At 44.9% G+C, this 26,567-nt stretch overlaps 4 protein-coding genes across 6 annotated transcripts; 1 reads left to right on the top strand and 3 right to left on the bottom strand.

Moving 5' to 3' along the window:
- Positions 1 to 3,351: 3,351 nt before the first annotated feature.
- Positions 3,352 to 10,354, bottom strand: haus6 (HAUS augmin-like complex, subunit 6). Of its 2 annotated transcripts, none has more exons than XM_062456457.1 (16): positions 10,094 to 10,354; positions 9,666 to 9,761; positions 9,460 to 9,538; positions 8,912 to 9,044; positions 8,412 to 8,556; positions 8,145 to 8,207; positions 8,002 to 8,059; positions 7,514 to 7,687; positions 6,829 to 7,028; positions 6,447 to 6,576; positions 6,127 to 6,229; positions 5,639 to 5,717; positions 5,292 to 5,511; positions 4,888 to 4,986; positions 4,449 to 4,578; positions 3,352 to 4,335 (listed from the first exon to the last, which is right to left on the bottom strand). In XM_062456457.1, exons 1-16 carry the CDS (start codon positions 10,219 to 10,221, stop codon positions 3,641 to 3,643), a joined length of 2,532 nt encoding a protein of 843 aa, XP_062312441.1. In that variant the 5' UTR covers positions 10,222 to 10,354; the 3' UTR covers positions 3,352 to 3,640. The 2 variants fall into 2 exon arrangements, with proteins under 2 accessions (XP_062312441.1, XP_062312442.1); XM_062456458.1 differs by having other exon boundaries at positions 4,888 to 5,000; positions 5,348 to 5,511.
- Positions 10,355 to 10,943: 589 nt separating this feature from the next.
- Positions 10,944 to 17,633, top strand: LOC134017121 (guanylate-binding protein 1-like). 2 transcript variants are annotated; one of them, XM_062456466.1, is made up of 11 exons: positions 10,944 to 11,044; positions 12,282 to 12,484; positions 13,456 to 13,583; positions 14,192 to 14,301; positions 14,561 to 14,751; positions 15,087 to 15,329; positions 15,438 to 15,718; positions 16,034 to 16,243; positions 16,363 to 16,465; positions 16,555 to 16,748; positions 17,000 to 17,633. In XM_062456466.1, the coding sequence occupies exons 2-11, from the start codon at positions 12,292 to 12,294 to the stop codon at positions 17,219 to 17,221; spliced, it is 1,875 nt and encodes a 624-aa protein (XP_062312450.1). In that variant the 5' UTR covers positions 10,944 to 11,044; positions 12,282 to 12,291; the 3' UTR covers positions 17,222 to 17,633. The 2 variants fall into 2 exon arrangements, with proteins under 2 accessions (XP_062312450.1, XP_062312451.1); XM_062456467.1 differs by having other exon boundaries at positions 10,969 to 11,044; positions 12,285 to 12,484.
- A 776-nt stretch (positions 17,634 to 18,409) lies between these two features.
- On the bottom strand, positions 18,410 to 22,119 carry LOC134017122 (guanylate-binding protein 1-like). The gene is made up of 9 exons (XM_062456468.1): positions 21,660 to 22,119; positions 21,421 to 21,548; positions 21,155 to 21,264; positions 20,665 to 20,879; positions 20,311 to 20,553; positions 19,867 to 20,147; positions 19,538 to 19,750; positions 19,272 to 19,374; positions 18,410 to 19,048 (listed from the first exon to the last, which is right to left on the bottom strand). The coding sequence occupies exons 1-9, from the start codon at positions 21,829 to 21,831 to the stop codon at positions 18,732 to 18,734; spliced, it is 1,782 nt and encodes a 593-aa protein (XP_062312452.1). The 5' UTR covers positions 21,832 to 22,119; the 3' UTR covers positions 18,410 to 18,731.
- A 433-nt stretch (positions 22,120 to 22,552) lies between these two features.
- On the bottom strand, positions 22,553 to 26,423 carry dhrs12 (dehydrogenase/reductase (SDR family) member 12). The gene is made up of 10 exons (XM_062456483.1): positions 26,250 to 26,423; positions 25,803 to 25,936; positions 25,340 to 25,422; positions 25,053 to 25,145; positions 24,807 to 24,888; positions 24,508 to 24,569; positions 23,970 to 24,074; positions 23,726 to 23,816; positions 23,351 to 23,488; positions 22,553 to 23,210 (listed from the first exon to the last, which is right to left on the bottom strand). The coding sequence occupies exons 1-10, from the start codon at positions 26,303 to 26,305 to the stop codon at positions 23,098 to 23,100; spliced, it is 957 nt and encodes a 318-aa protein (XP_062312467.1). The 5' UTR covers positions 26,306 to 26,423; the 3' UTR covers positions 22,553 to 23,097.
- Positions 26,424 to 26,567: the final 144 nt, after the last annotated feature.

The following is a 26,567-nucleotide window of genomic DNA, read 5'->3' as shown; positions in this document are numbered from 1 at the left end:
AGAAAAAGTCGAAAATGGATGGCTTTCTCTGCTAGCTCTTTTCCCCACTCTCCTTTTCCTTATCTGAAGTAGCCAGTTCTGTGTCCGGTCACAACGTTGATGATCTTCCTTCTGGCGGTGAGATTATTAATGCGCAATTAAGCCGACATCTGGAAGAGCTCACCGAAGCAACCTGGCCTCGTTGTAATATTGAGCTCTTTGTAATTGAGGAAAGTGTCTCTCTCAGCAATAAATTACCCTTGGGTTGTGATTTTGTTATGGTTATCATTTGAAACGTTTTTCCCTCATCCCTGAGGCCTTCAGATATAATACCGTATTAACCGTTCTGCATTGTCAGGCCAAACATTTTTATGTGAAATGACTTTGTAATTGACGCAGACAAACACAAATCACTGTGTAGATTCAAAGGTAAGCGGTAGGCATTGCCCAGGAAAAAGTCAAAAACATTATTATGTTCTCTGGTTTACAAAAAAATATATTTCGCCAGCTGTGAAGGAGACGTGAGACAAACGGGTGATGTGTCTTCTTGAACATTAAGATTCTAGTGAACTATTGAACATATCTATACGCCTCTGGTCAGGAACTGGAACAACTTGTCTGCCTCCTGTTCCCTTCTGTCCTCGTATGACTCATTCTCAGCAGGAGGAGAGTTACAATGAGGTCAGGTATGAGAGAGCACTAACATTCAGATGACGTGTATGGCAGTGGCGGCCGGGACTTTGCAGAGGCCCCCCCGCAAAGTCGGAGCTCGAGGCCCCTCCCCTAAATCCACTCAAAATGTATCTCCATACTATCTTATACATTGCTGTCTACCTTTAAATATAGCCTATATTCACCAATGTGAGAGAAATAAAAAAGTTTAAAAATAATAAAATCATAATAGCAGCCTATTTGTGTGGCGTCCTGCAGAAACCCGTCGGATGTCGCGGCCGCTCATTGTTGGCTATAAGCCATAAAAGATCGAAAATTGTTTTCTGTCAAAATTTAGATTTTTGATGTTTTCTATAGTTAACACCGTAAACTTAATTGTAATGTACAAAAAGTATAGCTTCTGAAAAACTGTTAATTTCAACGTTTTTTGGACATGTCAGCTATAGCAAGATTTCCAAGCCATTTCAAATCAAATGCTCAGTTTGCTTGCTCTTTTGAGTGCTGCAGCAGCCCCAAACAACTGATCAATGAAGTCAGGCTGTTAAACTTAAAAATAACTTGCTGAGAAGTTATTAATGTAGCCTATACTTAAACTGACATTTACATTCACAACGTGATTACGAACAAAAGGATTTCCTTTCCATATTCGCCACAGAATTAGAATGAAACGGAGTGGAATGCAATTTTCTCGCTTATCACTTTATTGACACAGGTCAACTTTAAAATTATGTAACTTCAGTTGTGATAAAGATATCTGAGTTATTTAAACAGATTTGTATTCAGGATAGTTTGTAGTTTCCAAATATGTATAATACCCAGAAAGACCCAAATGTTCACGATGTGAAGGGTTTCCGCAGGCTGCCACATTTGTCATTGTTCAAAACCAAAGACAGCACTAGTCTTCTGATAGTTCAGCACCAAGGATAGCATCGCCGAAATAAGACACAATCAATGGAGGAAAGGAAAACATTTATTCTTGCCAATAAGTAGGCTAAGAAAGTATATTTATTGTTGGTTGCCGGTGAAGACATGCTGCTGCTAGCTACCTGCGGCTGCGGTACTGTTTCGTCTGGAGATGTTGATAATATTCTTCTCTGGCTGGTCTAAATAAGTGTGTAATCTTCGGGTGTTTTGCTCGAGCTTGTTCAGACAACAGTTTATTGCTGCGCTTTTGAGCACCGCGTGCATATTTTCTTTCACTCATGTCTCTACCGTCATCTATCAGAACGTAGCCTAATGATTAGTATTTTTGAAATGTGCGCGTTCAATAGGCGTAATGGCCCAAAAGGCACGTAAGATACGCAAAAACCATTGTTGCCAGATTCAGGGATTTTGAGACTATTTAGCCTATTTAGATCTGTTACGTTGCCTACATTATGGAATTCCTTTACCTGGCAGTTGAAACTTGGGGCTCTCAATGAGCGCCCTCAAAGAGTTTTCCTTGTTTTTTATATATATATTTTTTTTTAATAGGCCCAGTCTGTTTTTTGATATGCAGGGCGGGGCCCTTAGGAAGTGGGGGCCCCCCCGCCTTGCGGGGGCTGCGGGGGCTTCCCAGCCGCCACTGGAGTATGGCTGCATTAGACACAGCTTGGGCCGCCCAATTAGGCTGGAATCCTGCGAGCCGACACGGGAGGAGAAGACAACCATAGCGCTGCTTTCTCTGCACTTATCAAGCCATGAAACAGGGAAAATAACACCAGAATAACCTATGTCCATTTTACTTTCTTCCTTTGATTAAGTTATTTCAGGACGTGGGAAATAAAGCCGGTGTCCATCCCAGAGACAGGCTGAAGCAGGACTGCCTAGAAACGTATGATTATCGTTGCAGTAAGCTTTTGCCCATTTCTTTAGTCCCCCTGTACCCATCTGTTTTCTCGTAAAACTAAGGCTACCTCATTCGGTTTATTAGTTTTACCCTCCAGTCTCCTTCACCTGGACAAAACAGGATGTTAAAACCAGTGTTGGCTCATGAACAAAAACATTCCTTATATTAAACTAGGCAGTAAGCGACATCAGGGACCTGTTTGGCGTTTTTTTTGGTACAAAGGAATCTCGTCTGTGATACTTTTTGCTGTTAAAGGTTTACGCTTCAGTCAGTATTACCTAAAGGATGTCCTCTGTACCACAGCGCCTCCTGTTGGTCATTTGGTGGCACTGTTTTTTATTGTAGATGTTAAGATTTATTAGTCATTCATGTAGATTGCAAAAAAGAAACGTTGTCAAAACTGAAATGTATACTATCAAATCAAAATATGCAAGGCAAGACTTGAATCTTTTCAATGTGGCATATATCCAATAAGAAAAAGATTTGTCATTAAATATTCATAGCCTCTTTTGGTAAGCATGACATTTTAAAACTTGGGCTGAGGTTTAAAGACAGTTATGTCATGTGAAAGCCAAATAGAGCTTTCAAGTTATGGATGGAAGCAAAAAATCACTTTAATTGTAAATACACAAAGATTCCCTCATAAGGCAGCTGAACACAGATTGTTGTGAAAATCAAAAAATAAGTATTTCATTGTGATGTTTTCCTTTTCATCTTCAGCCATCGTGCTTACCATGGTGTGTGTCTGGGAGATCTATAACCTGAATAATGATTACCCTGCCCTCACTACAGACTAGTAGGTTGGTAAGGCATTCAGTACAGACTGACTGCTGGTCTTCTCTCATTTCACAATGCAAAAACAATTCGAAACTTCACATTCTTTTATTAAGTTCATTAACTATGTACACATTCGTTGTTTGACAATCTCACCAATTGCTTCATCAGTCACCTTTATACACATTTTTAGTTTGTTTTTGTTTTCAGTAGGAAAATAGACCTTGTTAGATTAGGTTAAGACAAATAAACCACACGATTATGAAACACTGTACGCATCAAACTGCATACACTTCAATGGCATTAACTAACCCCAGAAGGTTAGAGACAGTTTGGGGTTTGGATAATATGGTTTTTCTCAGGACTTTAAAAGGTGCTCTGTAAGCGCTACATGTCGTCTATGGGGGAGAAGGTGACCAGCAGGGGCAGGCAGTACGGCTCCTGCCTGGGGGTCGACGGGATGCCCAGAGCCTCCAGGTCCAGGGAGAAAACCTTGTTTGTGGTTTCCGTGGTTGCAGTCTCACCTGGCGTGTCCATCAGCCAATCACCGGTGTCCCGTCTGTCGCCGGGCGTGGCCTCTGGCGAGGGCGTGGCCTCTGGCGCCCTCTTCCCGGCGTCTGTGAAGGACGCTTCAGCGTACGCCTGCTGAAGTCTGTCGACGTGTTTCCGGGCGGCGAACAACACCGGCTCCACTCCTGCTCTCAGGGAGGGGATGTGGGGGAGGAGAAGCTGTCCCTCCTCCTCGTCCTCCTCCTTCCCCTCCCCCTCCTCGTCCTCGGAGCTGAGGAGGCTGTTTCCGCAGGGTGGTTCTGGCAGGGTCTCGTTGTCGAGGCTGAACAGCAGCAGGCTGTTCTGGCTGAGGAGAGGCTGCATGCTGGAGGAGAGGCTGGAGGCTGGGGGAGGAAGGGAGGCCCAGTGCTGGGGGGCCGGGGTCGGGGCCAGGACGAGGGGGCTGGGGGTGGCCTTCTGCCTCTCGCTGAGGGGGCTGAGGTAGTTGAGGAGGCTGTCGTGCTGAGGTCTGCTGGCCTTCTGAGCCTCCCCCTCCTCCACCGCCTTCCTCCAGCACGACTTCACGTCCCTGACTGGAGAACCACACCTTCATCACCCCCTCCACACGAACACCAAACCCCCTACAGGCCTGTGTCTTGGAATAATATTATAATGATCTGACATGATGGTGAACAGCTGTACTCACTCAGGCTGTCCGGGGTGCGAGGCAGCTGCTTCCTGCTGGAGAACGGGTCTGCTGCCAGCGTACTGAGTAAGCTGCCCAGCTCCACCCCAACACCGCCCCCTACAGGACTGGTGGTCACAGCCTCTGAGAACTAACATGGACACACACACAGAAAGATTACAGATTAAAACCATAATTTGGATACAATGAAACGAACAGTTAATCTAAAACTTCTTACATTTAGTCATCTGGCAGACGCTCTTATCCAGAGCGACTTACAGTAAGTACAGGGACATTCCCCCAGAGGCAAGTAGGGTGAAGTGCCTTGCCCAAGGACACAATCATTTGGCACGGCCTGGGAATCGAACTGGCAACCTTCAGATTACTAGCCTGCTTCCCTAACCGCTCAGCCACCTGACTCCCTTAGCATCACTCTTTGGCAGGAGGCAGAGAGCTGTACCTGGTCTGCCAGGTTGTCACACTCCCAGTCCAGTATCTGAGCTGCCTTCTTCACGGCCGACAGCTGGGGATGAGGTAGGGAGCGCTTCGACACGCTGACCTGAGGGGGAAGAGGTCGGGGGTAACAGGATGATTCACTTCATCCATCTGCTATTCATGTTACCAGGAAACATGAGTAACCCCTAAACTGTACCAGACAGTCTGGAGATGTCCCAAACACATGTCCCAGACCTGATCTAGGCCTTTTACACAGTCTGTTGTAGATGCACCTCCCAGTAAAAGTGTTGTTGACTAATGGAAATATATTTCCATATGCTGTCATTTGGAATCACATCATCTAATTACTTGTAATTTGAAGATCAAGGTTTGATTCATGGGGAGCATGAGGTTAGTAGATGCCTGTACCTTCTGAGGAGCAGGGGCAGGGGCAGGAGCAGGGGCAGGGGCAGGAGCAGGGGCAGGAGCAGGGGCAGGAGCAGGGGCAGGAGCAGGGGCAGGAGCTGGGACGGTGACCAGGCCAGCCAGAGGGGGTTCAGCTGGAGTGAGGAGCGTTGTGGTCCTGGGAGGAGAGCGCCCCCTGGGGGAGAGAGGAGCTGCCGTCCTGCCCCCAGCGGGAGGACCGGACCTGCACACAAGAAAACAGAGTTCCTAGATTAGTTTCTCTGATTGGGACAGTGAAAAGGTGCACCAACACACGGATGCCACTAGAGGTCGACACTGAGACAGTAATAAACGGGGTTATCTTTCCATACCTGCTGTCGGCGGCGGTAACCACGGCGACAGCTCTGAGAGGATCCGAGTCCTTGTCTGTGGGTCCCTCTTCGGAAAATTCTGTAAGCAGATTCACGTTCAGTAACACATATTCAAGGAAGGCTACTTTTGACTAATTCTGAAAATGTGTTCCTGAGTGTATCTGAAAGCTCCCCTCACCCCTACACACACCCACACACCCACCCACACCCCTACACACACCCACACACCCACCCACACCCCTACACACACCCACACACCCACCCACACCCCTACACACACCCACACACCCACCCACACCCCTACACACACCCACACACCCACCCACACCCCTACACACACCCACACACCCACCCACACCCCTACACACACCCACACACCCACCCACACCCCTACACACACCCACACACCCACCCACACCCCTACACACACGTCCGTACTGGTGCGCCAGCTGTCAGAGTGTGTACGGTGTTAGTGAGTGCTCACGCACCGAGGAGCTTGGCAGGGTACTGGGAGAAGATGCTGCATCTGGAGCTGGACTCAGAGGACGCTTCAAAACACAGAGGAGCCATGGGGGACAGGAAGTTAAGGGCCTGAAGAGAGGGGGGGGAGAGAGAGAGAGGAGGGGTAGAGAGAGAGAGAGAGAGAGGAGGGGAGCGAGAGAGGTGGACTTTGAAGACCTTGTGGAAATCTTCCCAAAAACGTCATAGGACAGGTGTGATCTCAGAGGACAGGTGTGATCTCGTGTGATCTCAGAGGACAGGTGTGATCTCGTGTGATCTCAGAGGACAGGTGTGGTGAGGTACTCACAGGGTCCTCGTTGAGGAAGGAGGTGAGGGGGTGCTGCTTCAGGGTCTGGGCCCAGCGCCTCTCCCAGTCCTCCTCCAACATCCTGATGACGCTCTTCACCTCCGGAACCTCCTCCCGGGAGATCTTCTTCCTGCAGGTGCCGTGGCGGGAACAGACATGGAGACACTCAGTAACAGGCAACAAGGTGACTCGTGGTCTGCAGGTACGACTCCAAACCCTGATGACCCACGTGATCCCAGCACCATCTGACAACGTTCCAAAGAGCTTCTTGTGATGTCACGGAACGCCTGGCCTCCTCATCCTTCATAAGACGGTCCGAGGCGGTCTCAGACGCCTGGACACGACCGTAGTTCCCCGTGCCGTGAGTGTGGTCAGGACGTACCTCATGAGACGCAGGCTCTCCAGGGAGCGGGCCATCTCCTGGCTCTTCTCCTGGAAGCCCCGGGGGTGGAGGAGGGAGGCGGGGCCGTGGCGGGAGGCCAGGGCCCACTCCTCCCCCAGGAGGCGCAGGGCGTGGGTCAGCAGCTCCAGGGTACGCAGCAGGTTCATCTGCCCCCCCTCGTACACGCCTCCCTCGCCCCCCTGGAACACACGAGGCAGCCCGTCAACACTGAACACGTACGGTTACGTATACGGGGTTACCGGGGTTACGACCTGTATAAGGCGTGATCGTGTCACACATCTTAATTCTAAACGTACACGAAAAAATTGTTGAGTTTTAACTACGTATACATTTCATACACCCCTTAGAAAAAATAGAGCGTCCACACACACATACAGTGTCCACACACACACAGTGTCCACACACACACACAGTGTCCACACACACACACACACATACAGTGTCCACACACACAGTGTCCACACACACACACACACATACAGTGTCCACACACATAGTGTCCACACACACACAGTGTCCACACACACACACACACACACACACACACACACAGTGTCCACACACACACACACACACACACATACAGTGTCCACACACACAGTGTCCACACACACACACAGTGTCCACACACACACACACACACACACACAGAGCACATCCTTACTTGGAGCTGAAGGTGCTCGACTCTCCGCAGCAGGGCCGGGGGGATGTGGAGGTCCATGTCTCTCCCGTCCAGGACGTACTGGCCCTCCTCTCCTCGGAGCACGCTCTCCACCACACGGCGTTCCTGCTGCAGGGCCGACAGCACCGCCTCCACCCTCGACCACAGGGAGCGCACCTGGCCCGCCCGGACACAACTACATCAGCTGACCACAGATACGAACCCTGACCCTACTGCTGCAGACCGCCCCGTCGAGGAGTTTGCTATGCCTGGTTCTGGCCTCTACCTAGCAACTAGAAGGGTTGACTGGTCAACTAGACCCAGTCTGGACCTCAGAACTTCAATAGAACAATGATCTTAAACAAGTGGCCCTCTGTGAAAGGGTGAGATTTAAACGTATAGGTTTAAACTGTACCAGTAGTGGTATGTAAGCAGTACGACAATACTCTATGGTATTGGTATATATAAGTGAATGTAAAAAGAAGGGGAACCTTCTGGATCTTCTGAGCCAGAGCAGTGCTGTCCTGTTCAGAGTCCTGGTTGTGAAGCCTGGGTGACAGAGAGGGGCTCAGACAGACAGCAGGATAGAAACCTCAACTGTAACTAGGAGCATCAGGAAACATCTTGGTCTTACTTCAGCAGATCTTCATACTTGGCGTCTTCGGCTCGTCTGTCTCTCAGAGACTTCACCTGGGACCTGAGAGGGAGACCAATCAGGGTTTAATGCTCTCAACTCCAGTTTAAACCATGTTCAAATATAATTATTTTAACATTGGAACCATGTATCAAAAGGGGATCATTCTAACTGTGTTTCAGTGGTCAGAGTCAAGGAGCCGGTCCACTTGTGTGTGTGTGTGTGTCTCCATTGTGGCTCCTCCTCTGGGAGGAGTTGCAGACTCACTGGGCCTGTCTCTGGTACTCCTGCAGCAGCTGGTCCTGGTGCAACGCGGCCCTGAGGAACCTGCTCCTCACCAGACACAGACGCTTCTCCGCTGTCTCAGGACAGGAGGCTGGACTCCAGGCCGCCTCCGGGACCCACGTGCCGTCTGCCGACACAGCAAAACCACCCCAGACAGGAGACTGTGATATGGGGAGCAGAGCAGGACTCTCCATCCCTGTTCCTGGAGAGCTACCTGGGTCCCAGTAGGTTTATGCTCCAACACTAATCTAGCACACCTGATTTTAATAATGAGCTGATTGATCAGGTGACTAGTGTTGAATCAGGTTAAATAAGTGTGGTTGGAAAGGAAAAAAATCTACAGGCAGGTATCTCTTCAGGAACAGGGTTGGAGACCCCTGGCATAGTGGTTTTCAGACTATGTCTGTGTGTGTGTGTGTGTGTGTGTGTGTGTGTGTGTGTGTGTGTGTGTGTGTGTGTTACAACACATGGGCTAATCGTACCTGTGGAGAGTGTCTTCATGTCCTGCAGCATAACATGATTGGCTAACCAGAGCATCAAGTTGATGAACTTGGGCCCACCAGGTGAGAGGAACAGCGATGCTACTACTTTGGGACCTGCGCTGCCATTTTCATCCTGTTCACGTGATTAGACGAGATGCTTAGCCCCAAGTCATAGAACAAGTGAGATTATCGGAACAAAACAGACAAATACTGACAACTTTTCTCTCAGATTTGCTGCAACAAACATTGGGTGTTTTCTATTTGGAAATTCAAAAGAAAATGTCATCAGTCAGTTCAGATTTCTAAACTTGTGTTCCATATTTTGAAACCAACTCAACCAAACAGGCCCAGGCATGATGGATGATGTACTGTGAAGTGCTCACTTAAATGGCCATTATTGGTGGTAAGATCTGTCTAGTAATGTCTGCAATGTTTGAACCCCTTCTCTTCTTGTAGCTTTGCATGTGGTGAGATGTCTTACAAGCTAAATAATGTGCTTGCCAACTTTATCAAATATCACCAAAAGCGTACAAATGATTGATCCTTACCGTTATATCTCGCAGCCATGCACACGTGATTTTACGGAATTCCGCATCTGCTTTGTGATCCATAATTGGCCAGCAATGTCTTTTAAAATGAAAGGTCATAATGTTATTATGGAAAACATTGTTTCGTAAACAACGAAGTTGGGCACGTATGTCTTATTTAACCCTATGAATAGGCTACACCAGTAAAACGCCAACATTGAACATACCTGTATGAATCATGGAAACGGGATGGGTTAAGTTTTTCCAATAGAAAATGGGTTACTATACAGAAAGCATCCTTGTTTGGTCTGTCAAACATGTTTCTGGAAGGAAAGGAAAGTACGAATAAAACCTAAGATTATCTGAAATCCAGAGTGAATGCAATGCGAAAAGCGTAGAGCTATGCTAAATACAAATTAAGTACAACAGAACTGACTTAGTCTAGCTACTATACAGTGCTGTCAATAGGCTAGTATTAACTACGCTAGTAAATTGCTATATCCAACGCTGAGTCGGTTCTGAAAGCTTTTATTTTAGCTAAGCTACGTTAGCTAGCAGCATACTAGCTAGCTTGCTGTAAAAACGTTTATTTTCATATTGATAGCTAGTAGCTAGCGTTAGCTAGCAGTTTTGGAAGTTACGCAAAAAGACTCACGGTCCAAGATTTATGTGTTTGATACTGCCTTTGCTGGCTCCGTGTGATGCCGCAACTTCGGGCTGAATTCCAAGACCCATAAGAGCCCACCACAAATATCTACCGTTAGTTTTCTGTGAGTTCGACATCTTTACAAAACTAGCTGGCTAGCTAGCTAACCACAGGATCCTGCAGTAGGAAGACAACTTCTCAACGCGGGGAAATGTTTGGGTTCAAGTTAGAAGCAAATGACGTAAAGGAAATGGTCCAATCAAAAATGCCCATTCAGGATGATATCAGAGCCTGTTTAAGGACATTCTCTGATGATATTCATAAAGAAGTTCGCTTTAACTTGAGTGACAGTTCGACAAACGTATCTGGGACTTCATCTGATCTGAGCTATGATATATTAAAAACCTAGAAAATCTGAAACTGTTTTACTGACACATCGTTTCCTTGTAATGGTTTGTCATTTTATGCGATGGTGCAGGGTGTAGCCCACCACACCCTGTCATAAATCCACAAATTAACAGCGATTACATTTTCTCAGTTTACAACAGTTTTTTTAAGTAATCAGCTAGGCTATTGCTTTCAGTTTCAGATTGACATGCAGATCCCAGAATGTCTGCGAATAAAATCCAGTGTTTCCAGTTCTGAAAGCTTTTATTTGAGCTAAGCTACGTTAGCTAGCAGCATACTAGCTAGCTTGCTGTAAAAACGTTTATTTTCATATTGATAGCTAGCAGTTTTGGAAGATATATATATATATATAATATTGGATTCTCTCCAGAAAAATTGTGCACAAAAAGAGACAAAGCTATTCGTCATATGTAGACACTTAGTTTCAGTTTCGATGACTAGCCTATAAGTGACTATAGCTCCATCAAGAGAGCATTTAGCAGAAGTTTGACTACAGTACAGAGCCTCCTGGTCGCCAGCCTCGTAATATTTGGATCTAGATTCCCAGTTTAGGTAAGTTATGGGCCTATTCCGGGCGTTAATAATGTTGCTCACTTTTCTATTTACATTTTTTGTATTTTATTCATTTAGCATACACTTCAATTCAAAGCGACCTAAACATTGTTTATATAGACCTAGATCAAGCAGAACATCAAGAATCAGAAAAGATCCGCGAATCCTCTAAAGAAGAGCATATAGGTTATTTCTGTTGTCCGAGTAACTCTGCGCCTCACATTACAGAACCGCATGGCTCGTTAAAGTTAACGCCTATCCCTAACGGCACAATTACAAAATTACACAAACAATATAAATGTGGCTCGTTTTTGTTCGACAATAGATCCGAATCATGTATTGTATAGCCTGCTGGGTACGCGAGCCATATTATAATCAGGGTTCCATTTTATGTCACCATTTCAGGGGGGGCGGGGGGGGGGGGTTTGAGGGGGAATTTGCTGTGGTGGGCAGGTGCATACAATTAACATATAATAAACATATTGAGTCATAAAATCTTAAAGTGAGTGTGCGTGCTTATAGTTAATATCAATATACAAATTTAAATGTGTATAGAAATGTACAACAAAATACGGAACTATACAATATAAAATAAAACTAACAATTTGAGAGTGCAGTTTAACAGTGCAGTTGGGCTGTGCATGATAAGTGAGAGAGTATCAGTTGAGGGCCTTGCTGATAAGGCCTGGGACACACTAGCTGCTAAGCGCCCATTAGCTGCGATACTTTTTTTGGTGCAATAATCATTGGGGGAAAAAAATAAGTGTCATCTTTGAATATGGGTCATCTTTCGTTGTTAACATTTTTGCAATAATAAAAAAAACTAAACAGATGAACAGCAGTATGAATGTGTCGGTGGCTGAGCGGTTAGGGAAGCGGGCTAGTAATCAGAAGGTTGCCAGTTCGATTCCCGGCCGTGCAAAAATGACCTTGTGTCCTTGGGCAAGGCACTTCACCCTACTTGCCTCGGGGAGAATGTCCCTGTACTTACTGTAAGTCGCTCTGGATAAGAGCGTCTGCTAAATGACTAAATGTAATGTAAATGTAATGTCGGGCGTGGTCGTGGTCTATAACCTGGTATTACAGCTGGAGATGAATATGGGTCATCTTTAATTGCGGAAAGAACTTAACCCTTGGAAGTTTCCTTAATTGCAGTACCTCACAGATCGGTTGGTTGCCGGCCTGCAATTTCAAACGGAAACTTTCTGAGTTCTTGTCCTCGTTGTGTCTCTCTCAGCAGAGCTGTGATGTCTGGAACAGTCAGCATGAAGGAGCCGGTGTGCCTGGTGGAGAGTGACCGAGAGGGGAAACTGCATGTGGTGCCTGCTGCACAGGACATCCTGAAGCAGATAGACCAGCATGTGGTGGTGGTGGCGGTGGTGGGCTTGTACCGCACTGGCAAGTCCTACCTCATGAACAAGCTAGCCGGGAAGAACAAAGGTGGGCACGTTTAGCATCTGTTCCTAGAATAGATGACTGTAGCATTGTCCTGACGACACTTTGGATTTGTTTCACAACACACCCCACAAGGGGGATCCACAAATCCACAGTATAGGAGGAGGATGAACCAATAGAAATCGCATGTAGGTTCTAGGATCCTCTTGATGCAGCAGAACCCAATGCTATTCTCGCTACTGCTGATCCCGCAGTGGTCTGTTATTCTTTATGGTAAATAAAATGGATCTCATTACAGTCATGTAGATGTACGAGCCCGATCTTGTCACCGTGGGAATCTCACTTTTGGTATAGTATAAATGTTTCATTATATTCAGTGCAGTATGGACAAACCCATTTGCTTGTTTAGTCTTGAGATGGCCTAAGATAGCGAGACCACACTGTAGCCAGTCACAGCAATGGTCCTGGTAATTGTCATATTGTTGTTTTAGTTCCAGCCTATGACTGTCCGGTGCAGCAAACTCAGTACAGATTGTCCTGTTACCAAGGAAGGAGTCTGTGCTTCCTCAAATAGAACAAGATGTGTACTTTCAGTTTCATTCTGAACAAACTAGCTTATAATAGTCCCAGCCAGTAAAGCACATGGTAACATTGTTATGTTTATCTGTTAGAAAACACATAAATAACCAAACAAAGAGTTTTACGTGGCATTAATTTTGAATTATGTTTTTTCATACCAATAATGTAGGGCTGAAATACGACACACTACAATTTAAGTTGAACCTTTTTCAAACGCTCTTTTCCTATACTGACGGGAGTCAGGTGGCTGAGCGGTGAGGGAGTCGGGCTAGTAATCCGAAGGTTGCCAGTTCGCGGTCATGCCAACTGACGTTGTGTCCTTGGGCAAGGCACTTCACCCTACTTGCCTCGGGGAGAATGTCCCTGTACTTACTGTAAGTCGCTCTGGATAAGAGCGTCTGCTAAATGACTAAATGTAAATATCTGATGTCCTCAAGGATTTGCCCTGGGAGCCACCATACAGTCCAAGACTAAGGGCATCTGGATGTGGTGTATGCCTCATCCTAAACAAGCTGACCACACTCTGGTGCTGCTGGACACAGAGGGACTAGGGGACGTAGAGAAGGTGAGGGGTCAAAGTTCACACACAGGAAATGGATGTAAATTTATGTTGGATCTGGGTGAAGCAAATACTTTCAAATATTTTGGGAGCACTTGATTTAGGTTGATTTAGCTAACTTTGCTCGATTTAGCTTGATTTGTCCAGCATAAAGAAACCAATAGACATTTTAGATAGCATTTTAGTGTTAGTAAAGATATAAACATAATCTAATGCAGCATAGAAAACCAGGTTGATCAGATGAACAGAACAAACAGGCACTGTGACAGTGAAGAAGTTTGAGGGCATTCATTTTGATAGTATCTGTTATTTTTTACCTTTATTGGCTTGTCTACTTTCCCCTGTGTTTTCTAACTGATGTAAGTACATAGAGAGCAATGTGATAAACCAGTGCCAGATTCCTCATCTGTGTCCACATACTTTGTCCATAAAGCTCATTATTCAGATTCTGTTGCTTTCCCAACTGTCTTTTACTATCCTACTGAACTTCCCAACCCGCTCTTCTTCAGACTCCTGTTCAGAATCGGAAGAATCACCGTCCCTGAACGTTACCATAGACGGGCATGTGCTTGTGGTGTCCCATTTCATGTTTTGTTGTTTTGTTTTGTTTCCAGGGCGATGAGAAGAACGACAACTGGATCTTCTCCCTTGCTGTCCTCCTCAGCAGCACTATGGTGTACAACAGCATGGGCACCATCGACAACAACGCCTTGGAGAAACTCCAGTATCCTGCATGTCTACAGAGGAGCACATGTAGTTTAGCACAGTTAACACACACTGAGGTTTAGCACAGTTAACACACGTGTATTGTTTTATGATTCTAGATAATTGATTCTAGATAAGATATCACTTATCTTAAAGGTTTTTTACCACCCCATGCCTCAAGATGGCAGGTACAACGACCCACAAATGCATGCATACCCACCCATCCCTCATAAGAGAATGTTTCAGTTTCATTTTGTCCTCAACACCGCCCCCTGCAGCTACGTGACTGAACTGACGGAGCACATCAAGGTGAAGTCTGGGAATGAAGATGAAGATGAATCCGCAGAATACATGCGATTCTTTCCCTCCTTCGTGTGGACAGTTCGTGACTTCACCCTGGTGTTGGAGCTCAATGGGAAAGCCGTCACAGCAGATCAGTACCTGGAAAATGCCCTCAAGCTGAGATCAGGTGAGAGAAACTTCAAGGACTCAATGGTTTTGTGAAAAGGGGAGCTTTAGCTTCTCAACAGACACACTTCAGTACATAAGTGTCAGATGGCTGAGCGGTGAGGGAGTCGGGCTAGTAATCTGAAGGTTGCCAGCTGGATTCCCAGCCGTGCCAAATTATGTTGAGTCCTTGGGCAAGGCACTTCACCCTACTTGCTTCAGGGGGAATATCCCTGTACTGTAAGTCGCTCTGGATAAGAGCGTCTGCTAAATGTAAATGTCTTGATCACAAATGTTGTCCAATATTGAAACATTGGTCGCATTATTCTAAAATTAAGTTGCAACGGTTTTCCAAAGGTCACAGTAAGAGTATTCAGGCATACAACCTCCCACGCGAATGCCTCCGGAACTTTTTCTCTCCTCGCTGGTGTTTTGTGTTTGATCGTCCGGCTGACGGAGAGAAGATGAGACGCATGGATGATCTGACCGATGATGACTTGGAGCCCAAATTTGTCCAGCAGTCCAATAACTTCTGTAGCCACATCTTCACCAACGCCAAAACCAAGACCTTGAAAGGTGGTGTGTTGGTAACTGGCAGATGTGAGTATTACCGAAAACCTAACTTCTATCCAATATAATTTTTCATGTTGCAACCTTATTAATTATATGACAACCATATATTTTTTACAACCTGTGTCTCTACCGCAGTGTTGGGTAACCTGGCAGAGACGTACGTTGCTGCCATCCGCAGCGGGCAGATCCCCTGCCTGGACAACGCCGTACAGGCGCTGTCAAAGATTGAGAACTCCAATGCTGTTGAGCGTGCCAGGGTGTTCTACCAGCAGAACATGGCATCATTTGTGGCGTTCCCCACCGAGACCCTGGAGGAGCTGTCTGATATCCACGCCCAGATAGAGAAGGAGGCTGTGGCCATCTTCATGAAAAGTACCTTTAAGGACGAGGACCAGAAATACCAGACCATGCTCATGGTGTGTCTTTCCAGAATTCTTTTAATGCCTTTTCAACTTTCAAGCTGTTTAGTTTGTTAATAATAATAATAGTTCAACATTTAATTTTAAGAGTGTCATATGTCTGACATATATTTTGAGAGTGCAGAAATTGCAGATTTAAATGTGTCCTAACTTGTACTCAGGACTCAGAATAAAAACAAAATCTCCTGAGTTTTCCTCCTGAAGGTATTTTCCTCCTGAAGGGATTTTAGTATGTCCCTTAATGTCAGGAAAACTAAACCAGTATTTTTTCAAATGTCCTTTAACCTCCTCTTTTTGCTGTTGTCTTTTCAGGAAGTGCTTGAGGCAGAGTACCGGCAGATCCGTGAGGAGAACTGCCAGGAGTCCAAGAGGAAGTGTGAAAGCATCATCAAGCATGTCTTCGGCCCTCTGGAGGAGAAGGGGAGCTCTGACTACACTGTCCCTGGTGGATACAACAAGTACTGCACTGACCTCCAAATGATGACCAAGATATACAGGAGGACAGAGGGCAAAGGAGTGAAGGTATGTGGAGCTTTCAAATAAGTTCAGATGAGAGTTTAAATCAGTATTACCAGGTTTTTCCTTGTGTGTAGTTAAGTTATCATCTCTCATATCTATTTCTCTCTTTGCGTGTGTCCCAGGCAGAGGAGGTTCTCAAGGTGTACCTGGATGGGCTGGCCAGCCTTGGACAGACTATCCTGGCAGCAGACAAGTCTCTCTCTGAAGCTGAGCAGAGGACAAAAGGTGACACGAGTATACTATCACTATAGCACCGCAATATTTCAGGAAGTGTATTTCATGTAACCTGCTGTGTTTTTTCTCTCTCTGTGTAGCGGAAGAGGCCAGGAGGGAGCAGGCTGAACGAGAGCGGTGTGCAGCGGAGGAGCAGGTCAGGTTTCAGAAGAGGCTGCAGGAGGACCAGAACAGAACTCACGAGCAGCACGTCAACCAGCTGATGGAGAAGATGGAGGCCGACAGGAGAAACGCAGCTGCAGAGTACCAGAGAGTTATGGACGCCAAGCTGAAGGTGAGACACGCCCAGATGTACACACAGTCTGTGTACACAGGAGGAACAAAACTAACTTTCTTTCCTCTAATAAATCTCTGCAGGCCAAGCAGAATGTATGAGTGTCAAACTCACACATACAAAAATAATGCGTATAGACGTACTTTGGTCAGCACAAAATGATGAAATCCTCATTCTGTTACTACTTATCACAACTACATCCTCCATCATCCTGCTTTCCAGAACAACTTTTTTTTTTTTTACTTTTACAGGAGCAAAATGACCTCATCAAGCAGGGCTTTGATGAAAAAGCACGGCAACTGCAAAGTGAGATACAAGATCTAAAAACTCAGAAGGACCAAGAGGAGAAGGATAGTCCATCCTTTATGAACAAGGCTTTGAACTTCGTTGGAGATGCTGCCATGATGGTTCTACCAGGATTTCTTCCAAAAATAGGTGGAGCGGTTACAAAATGGGCAGCAAGATTTTTCTAATGATGTGCTTTGAAGCAAAAGTTCAACAAAAATAACTGGGGATTGATTGACTTTGCTTTTAAGGATAAGCTGTTTGTATTATATTTCAGTTGTAGTACTCATATTAGGCAGTGGAACAAGCTCACCGCTTGTACGTTCAGCTTGCATGAGTTAATTTAGCATGGACCCCTTACTACTTAACCCCTATATACTGTATACTTATTATGGTATATATATTTTTATATATATAAATGCAGAACATTGCTAAAAACTTGTTTTCTCTGTCTTATTCTGGGTAGATTTGTTGACGCAAAACAAAAAATGTAATCAAGAGTCACACAAAATGTGGAGACGAGATAGAAATACTTTCAGAAAACAGTAACTGAATAAAAATACAATGAAGCCTAACGAGAATGCAAACGTTTTCAATCATTTTTATTGTTCAGATGTTTTGAATGCTGAGGGTTGACTCAGGAACTGTGTGTAGGATGAACTCAAGGGATATATATATATATATATATATATATATATATATATACATATTGTGAGATAGGGTCCCAGGTCACCTTGAAAGGACGCTATGTGCCCGGCAGGTGAAGGCAAAGCCGACTACTGAGCTGCAGTCTTCCAACAAAACAGTACACATGGGGAGAGGACTAATTATACACACCTGAATCAAGTTTTGTAATTAGCTGAGACCCATATAATGGCAGAGGTTTCTGGTGGGGAGAGAGAGAGGACTGGAAAAGGGGTGATATCGACTGGTAAAGGTAAGATCTGTAATTTATGCTTATGTCAAGTGGTGGTTAATTCGACGGATATTAGTCCACAACTTCCGCCACTCTAACTATCTTCTTTTTTGGTCCATCCACCTCAATTTTAGTTCCCTTACAATGAAGTGTCTTTTTTTTAATTAACTGTGTAATTGTGTTCTCTCTTGCCATGAGTCCTGGGAAAATGACTGTTCTGTCACACTTTGGAAACTAAACATAGCTCAACTGTGATTCTGCCTGGACAGTAGATTTGTTCCCAACCGACCAACAACACAAACCCCAAATCCCCGTGATCCGTTACAATAAATTAGCTGGTAGCTAAGAAGTGTGTATGTAGTAGAACTATCTGGGAAGTGTACATTTCTGTTGTGTTTGGTACATTCATAGCAACTTTACAATGGAACTTTTGACGTTGATTAATTTATTGTGACTGTTTGGAATTCCATCAAACTTTATTGATCTTCTTGGGATTGTCATGGATATAAATGTGTTAGCACTCCTATTATAGGTAAACCTTTATTGAGTTAAGATGCAAGCGTTATATTAAAAGAAGTCTTATTAAATCTTTTTGTTTTTGAAATAAATTGTGTTGTTTTCAGCTTTATTTATTTGACAGAAAGAAAAATCAGGAAGAGACGGGGGTCGAGATGCAGGAAACTGCCCAGGCTGGAATCGAACCCGGGCCCCTCAGGTAAGGCCTTGGTGTATGCAGTACTTGCTCTTCCTCTTGAGACATCATGGAACTTTCTGAATGGTTTTTAGAGAATTACACAGCCTGGACCAGGGGGAGGTGGCCTGTTGTTCCTTTTGAAGGCCTCGATTTCCATCCTCATCAAGTCAGCCTTCTGCTTGTGACCCTGCTCCAGAAGATCCTTCTGCTCCTTGAGCTTGCGATCTAGAGCCCTGTTGAACTCCTCCTGCTGTTGCCTAAACTCCTCCTTCATTTTCTGCTCCATCTTCTTCATCTTCTCCTCCTGGCTCCTGCGATCGTCCTCCATTTTGAGCTCCATCTCTTCATATTTCTTCTCTGTAGCTTTCTTCTCCTGCTCCAGCAAAGCAGCTTTCTCCTTCTCCTCTGGTGGAATCCAGAAAGAAAACATTTACGTTGACCATCGCAGTTAAAGTAAGCTAAAGAACACAGCATAAAATGATACGCTGAAACATTAATCATTCACATCATTCCCGATGAACATCTCATTGGAAGACAGTTCCTATGCAGGCTACTTTCAGATTGATAATTCAACTTTGGTTTGGAAAGTTTCTTGTTGTGGCTCCAAACTCAGCGGCAAAGGTCTTACCATGGATCTTCTTCTCGCTGTCAGTAAGTTTCTGGTCAGCTTGTAAGATGGAGTTGGACTCAACACTCTTCTCCTTCAGGAACCGCTCCAGAACCTCCTCAGCCTGCAGAAACCAGACATGAGCATGCTGCTTTAACCATCATTTAGATATCTTAGTAGATCCCATGATAAACGGTGATAAGCTCAAGTTCCTATGAAGCATATCACAAAGGAGAGTTTAAGGTATCGCTTTTTCAAATTTTCCACACAGGGATTCACATTCTTACCCGGATTCCTTTGTTGGGTGTGGAACGATACAATGCCACCAAGTTGTCATGGAGATCACAGTAAAGCTCGTAGCCACCTGGTTTGGCAAAGAACCCGTCCTGGATCTTCTGTGAGACCGGAGCGGAGAGATCCCTCAGCAGATCCTGACACTTCTTCTCTGAAGCTTCTTCATTTTGGGTTAGAAGTTCCTCGTAGTGCTTTTTAATACCATTCTGGAAAATGTCAGATGAGCAACATTTTGAAAAACAGATTATGTTCTATGGCTGTTAATTCTCGATGCTGGTGTCATCTGTCTAGAGCGTCAAATGTGCACCAATCAAACTCTTACCCCCAGGGTTTTCAAGTATTCCCCATTTTCATCTTTGAAGGAACGGTTCATGAACTCTTGGGTGGCCTGCTGGTCAGCGCGTTGGTGTTGATCTGACATCTGGTCCATGTCCACTGGGAACCGGGTCTTCAGCGGCTCCATGCAGCTCTGGTACAGCTTCAGCCCCTCCTCCACCGCTGCCTGGTTCTCTATCTGGGCCACGGCCAGCACCACGTTCTCCAGACAGGGAACTCCACCCTGGGAGATGGTCTCCACATACATTTTGACCAAGTGGCCAAGCACTGCAAGCATTGACCAATATTTCAGACTGATTGATTCCCATAGGCAAATCAGTAAGAATTAATCAAGAAACGTGTATTGCATTAATTGTCTTAGAGTAGCTCAATTCATTGAATTTTCTATTGACTGTTTGTTGTGCTGTAGTAGCTAGCTTATCTGACTTACTTCTACCAGTAACTACTACGCCCCCTTTGACAGTTTTCACGTGGCTCATCTGAAAAATGTAGTTGCAGAAAGTGTCTGTGGTCTCCCTGAAGCCTTGGTAGAGTTCCTTCTCATCTATGGACTCCAGTCGGGACATGTTTGCAGAGGAAGTAGGGATCGGGAACACAAAGCACTTGCGTGTGGGGAAGTAATTGCGGATGCACTCTCGCGGGAGGTTGTAGTTCATGGTCTTCTTGTCCTTACCTGTGAAGTTGGGTAACCAGCATGTTAACATGATTAAAATAAATGATATACAGCACTTGGCAAAGGTACTCAACAACAATATGACATATCACCTCAACCCGTAATGAATACCTTTCTTGAGTTCCAGAGAGTGCGCCAGATACCCATCCGCAGTCACGTCTTTACCATCAATTTTGAGGTCCAGAGTGAAATCTCTGACTGCCCAGACAAAGTTAGGAAAGAACTGGACAAACTGGGCATCCCCTCCCTCCTCCTCCTCCTCCTCACTGGATGAAGCATCGCTGGGGGACTTCACCTTGATTCTCTCTGACAGCTCAGTCACATATCTGGCATCTGAATAAGGATAAGAACAGGGACTAATGATAGGTGATGTTTTAAAATATAGTAGTAGTTCCCCAAAATATAGTACTAGTTCCCCCATGTCAGCAGTGGATCTTAGTTTGTCTGACTTGGTTTGATCATGAGACACAGGGAGCAGATGCACATTGGGCACAAGAAATTCTCTTTCAGACGAAAATCCCCTTCCTCTTCATCAAACCAACCACCCAAGGGAGTTTCCAAAGCAGACCAGGGATATCGTGTTTATAAGCTGGAAGGATACTGGAGGTTCTCCACAGCCTGGTTGTCTATGGTCCCTCGACTGTTATAGACCAGAGTGCTGCTGAGCAGAATAGCCAGGGAGAAAATCCAGGCATCGTTCTTGGAATCTCCCTGAGATAAAAATGCATTCAGTATTGGAGCACCACATAGTGGCCTGTCAATGGATTTTTTTTTATCAACTATGTTGCACAGTGGTTCAGTCATTGTAACACCATTGTCTAATGTAGGGATGACAAGAAAGAAGAAACTGTAAATTTTCCCCCTCACCTTCTCTACATCCCCTAGTCCCTCTGTGTCCAGCAGCACCAGAGTGTGGTCAGCTTGTTTAGGATGAGGCACACACCACATCCAGATGCCCTTAGTCTTGGACTGTATGGTGGATCCCAGGGCAAATCCTGAAATTACAATACTTAGAAAATAAAATATTCGGGGCCGTGTAGGACTTCAATACATTATCTCATATTTTACTTTAAATTTGTATTACCTGGTCACCACGATTTACTCACCGTCGTTCCTGCCAGCCAGCTTGTTCATGAGGTAAGACTTGCCGGTGCGGTACAACCCGACCACCGCCACTACGACGACGCGCTGACGGATCTTCATAAGGTGGTCGATGGCATCTGGGACAGGTCGAAGCACACCATCCACGTTGTCGATCAGGCACTTTGGTGAATCCATTGTTTAAATATAGATTTGAACAGGATTCGGTCCGTAATGGCGGTTTGTTCACTAGAATATTTTTTTTTTAAAAGCCTAATCAAAAAGACAAATGTGGGCTTGATTAATCACACGTTAGTTTGATAACTTTTCCTCCAGGCAACTCAATGTGGTCGTAGACTTCTTCTAAAACGTCTGTTTTTTGAAGTTATGCGCAACAAAATGTGCTTCTACCGTATTTTGGAACGCTGATGTAACTGAAGAAAGCACGGAAACTCCCGTGCCTTTGTAAACACTTTCACTTTTGAAAAGGATGCAGTAGTACTGCATTCTTTTCAAATTTATTTTGGGGAGATTGCAGTTTGTCTAATGAGTTTTGTGAGTTCGAAGTTCATTGTTTTACTGCAGTGTCTTGGGTTCGTCACCTGACTTCTGCTGTGCTTTCGATATGCTTTATTTGTTCGATGCTTTAGATGAAAGTGTACATAAATGAAATGCAACCACTTAAAACATTTAAGTGACTTAGGGCGCGCCTATTTAGTTACCTTTTAATATCAATGGACGTGTCTGTTTTGTAGATATCCTACTGTCATTATTGTTCAACCGAACTCCATACGCATAAACAATGATGGTCCACATAAAAATCGTGATTCAGTCACTTGCTAATCTGTGTTGTGTTTTAGTTGCAAATGTAGGTTTACTAAACAGAACACACAAACGCAACAGGAAATCTGTAGGAATGTTTGTATACGTTCAAAAGTACACAAAAGCACAATAGATTTTACATTATTAAGGGTTCAATAAAAATGCTTAAAATGACATGTCTACAGAAAGTGGTTGAAATACAGGTTGCAACTGAGATGCATTTGATATTCCTATATCATATTTTTACCATCCCATATCTGCCTATACTGTGGTAAACTAAATGCACTTCAATTATTTACAAATATATGAAAGTACCGTTAATTTATTATAAAAAATGATCAACCCAGGTTTCATCCTGTAACTGTGTACATCATGACATGCAGTTGTAGTTAGGAGTGTCAGTGTGGCCACATACATCTTTGGATGTTGTTATTGGAAGTACACAGTACGTGTTTGGGTTTAACACCGCAGTGAGCTTCTTTCTGGGAAGGAGCCTCCAACTCCTCCACTGAGATGGAAGGGAGTCGTCTCTTCCTCCCCTCCCTATGATGCCCCCTGGACCGGGGGAGGACCCCCCGGACAAGGGGGGGCCCTCCACGACCAGGGTCTGAGGGTGTCTCCCCAGGACTCAATGGGGAGAGATCAGGGTTTAAACTTTAGGGCGAGCTGATCCAGGACTTCCAGTAGCTTCTCCTCATCTGCGCTGGAGGACCTGGAGGAGGCCAGGGGAAGGTGCGTGGCGACGGGCTTGCGGTCTGCACCGTCGTGGAAGGAGGAAAGAAATGTGAGGACATTTAAAGGGAAAAAATGAAAATCTTGACCAAGTGTATCGGATGATGTAAAATCAACTCCATAAAAGAAATGTAAATATTGCTTTAGGAGGTGAGAAACGAACCCTGGAAGAACAGTCCACTGGGCTGCTTGGCTGCCGTGGGTGACACAGACAGCCACACTACGGTGTCTGCCCCCATCGCCTCCGTCCGCAGCTTGTTCTTCATCTTGGCATGGAAATCAGGCATGGACAACTGGACGGCTATGGAAGAACACACACAATCTTAAAACTAAACCTGTCACTTCCTGAATAGATGAAATCAACAAAGCAAGACCTGTGTCAAATACAATACTGCTGAAAGTGTGGTATTGACTAAGTGCCATTGCAGGTTTAAATAAATACGAACTCAACACCTGTAAACCTTCCAAGCATGTATGTGACCCTGGAGTGTATTTGACTCAGTTGTGTGTTTGGCCCTGCTCAGACCAGAGGCCCTACCTGGTGTGTCTGCCCAGCCAGGGTGCATAGATGAGAAGTGGATCTCTTTGTATTGGGAAGCCCACCTCTCCGTCAGAACCACCTGCTGTCTCTGTGGCAACAACACAACAAACCACATCAACAGAACTCCTCTTTTTTTTACAACAGGAAATACGTTGTGTGTGAAATAACCCATGGACTCAGTAGGACTTCGTAAACGTTCCACAGGTGCATTTTAGCGAGAGGCCCCAGGACGTGTGCTTACTTTGTTCTGGGCGTAGACCATCGTGCCGTCAAACGTCCCCTTCTCAGACTGCAGGTCCTCCACGGTCATCTTCTGCACCAGCATGCCTCCTGAAGACACTGTGACCTGAATGGAGACAACCACCAAATCAAACTTTATTGATATAGCGCATTTCATACCAGAAAGCAACACAATGCGCTTCACAGAAGGGAGAGGGGAGAGGAGGGGAGAGGGGGGCGGAATACAAACACTAGACTACACTCTGAAACAGACCGCCAGACTGTCTGCCTTTTGTTGACTGATACCGTTGTGCAGTCTTTTGGTGTGTTTATCAGCAGCGGCCACCAGGGGGCGCTGTAAGCAGCACCCAAGCCTATTAATCCCAAGCTTTCAAGATGAACCAACAGATGACCTTCTTCTGGTAAGACGCAGCAGACCAAGGCAGGGAGCACAAAGCGAAGGAGACCAACGACACCTTGGTACAAATGTTGCTGCATCACCGTGCGGCCATGCTCGATGTCAAGTAAGAGTTTGGAGAACTAGGTGAAACATGACTTACCACTCGGGGGTCTTCAGCCTGTTTCAGGGTTGGTATCAGAGCCATGGTGAGGATGTATGTTCCTAGAGGTGAGGAGAGATGCATTGAGGAGAGATGCGCAAGATGAGACTGCTCTTAAATGTTGCTAGTAATGTCGGGATTGTGTACTCTTTTTAACAGAACTGTTGCAAATATGATACTAGTAATACAGGATATGAGTTGACGATGTATGTGCTGATAGCATAGCTATACAAGCTAATACTGTACAAGATTATAGACATGTTGTGAGGTTTGGAATGCAAATGTTTTTCAGTCCATACCGAGTGTATTTGTGGCAAAGTTTTTCTCAATCCCTTCCTCTGTCAGTTCTCTCTGGTTCACCATACAGCCAGCATTGTTGATCTGGAAGAGAAAACCAGAGAAGAAAATTGCGATTTTTGATTAAAGTTAACCCTCGGTTTAGTCAAATCAAATTGATTTGTGTAGCCCTTTTTTACAAGCAATGCCAAAGAGATTTTAAGTGTTATTCGGTGGACAGAATGCTATTGGTGAGATTCTTCGCTTACCAGTACATTAACACTGTTGCTTTGAGAGAAGCTCTGCACAAACTCCCACACCTGCCTCGCGTTAGACATGTCCACGATGTGAACAAACACATTCTGGAAGGAGAACACAATGAGTAGTGAGAAACCGCCTTTTATAACTTTTTTTGTTTTGTCCCTTAAAAATTGTCCAACTTTCATTAAATTGTAGTTCAGCTCAATGCCTTTCAGTATCTCACCCCCTTTTACGACTTGGTACCCTGTATAATTAGCAGCCGTGGTCAGGTAAGCGCTTTACAGGTGATCCTTACCTGGTTTTTACTCTGCTCCACAATCTCATCTTTGGCAGTCTCTGCTCTCCCCTTGTTTCGACACACCAGGTGAACTGTCCCTCCTACAGACAGAAAAACAAAACAAGTGAATGTATGTTCTGTAACCCAGGGTGGGGGAGGTTTACCCTATTTAGGCTATTCAATTATTCTACACGAGGTACAATTTCAAATAACTTGGGCTAGGTCTTTCGGCAACACTACTCCACCTCAACGCATCTAGTTTATATAACACACAAGTGTATTTCGTTGGTTTTACTATCTGTGAACTTTTATGAGACAGACGTTAAGTGTCATAACTTGGTTAATCATTGGAATCACACACTAACAGCGGTTATATATCACATGCCGTTGTTTTGTGTAGCCTATCACAAACCCATGGCGCTTGTGGTTGATGTGAGTCAGTTCTAGATGAATAGGACCAGTCTTATCTATGACACTGTACCTCTTTTGGCTATTTCATGTGCAGCCGCTTTCCCAATGCCACTGTTAGCTCCAGTGATCATGAAGGACCTTCCGCTCAGGTTCACTTCCAGATCCCCTGGGATAAAATGCTTTGCTGCAGCTTCATATCCACTTCTGGAGAACACAATAATTAAATCCACAAATCAGGCCGTCATGTAGGTTATAGACCACATTGGTTAATAGTTTTTTTTATGACAAGTTTAAAAACGTTAGGACAAGCAAGAGTACTGACGTATAGGGTCACGCCAAATTAACATTTATTTTGTAACACACTTGTCAAGACTTGGCAAGACACCCGCAAACTCAAATTCATCATGTTTACGGCGAACAGTATTTGGAGACAGTGATATACAGATTCAAGCAAACTGAATTAGTAAGAGGGCAACAGATTACGGATAAGCAACTGTAATTTGACGAAATTACTTACTTGGTATATTCCTGAAGTCCTTTGACAAACCAAACGGCATTTCTGTAGAACGACATATCTGACGTATGATATAAATGGTGTTGCTAATCTTGTTGTATTCGATTTTCATTCAGTAAGAGTTGCTAACATGCTTTGACAAGGACTACGCTGAGATGTGTACACCACTGTGTTGTGAAACGGACAAGCCCATTTTCGTCTTTCATAAGAATGACTGGTCGGTTACGTAGCGATGGGTGGGGCTACATGAACATAGCATGCAAGCTAACTAAGCTAGCTACTGTACAATAGCTAACCTTAATGTTTTCCAAAAATTTCTGG

The sequence above is a fragment of the Osmerus eperlanus genome, chromosome 3 (assembly GCF_963692335.1).
Source record: "Osmerus eperlanus chromosome 3, fOsmEpe2.1, whole genome shotgun sequence".
Taxonomy (NCBI): Eukaryota; Metazoa; Chordata; class Actinopteri; order Osmeriformes; family Osmeridae; genus Osmerus; species Osmerus eperlanus.
This window is presented reverse-complemented; position numbering and strand designations above follow the sequence as displayed.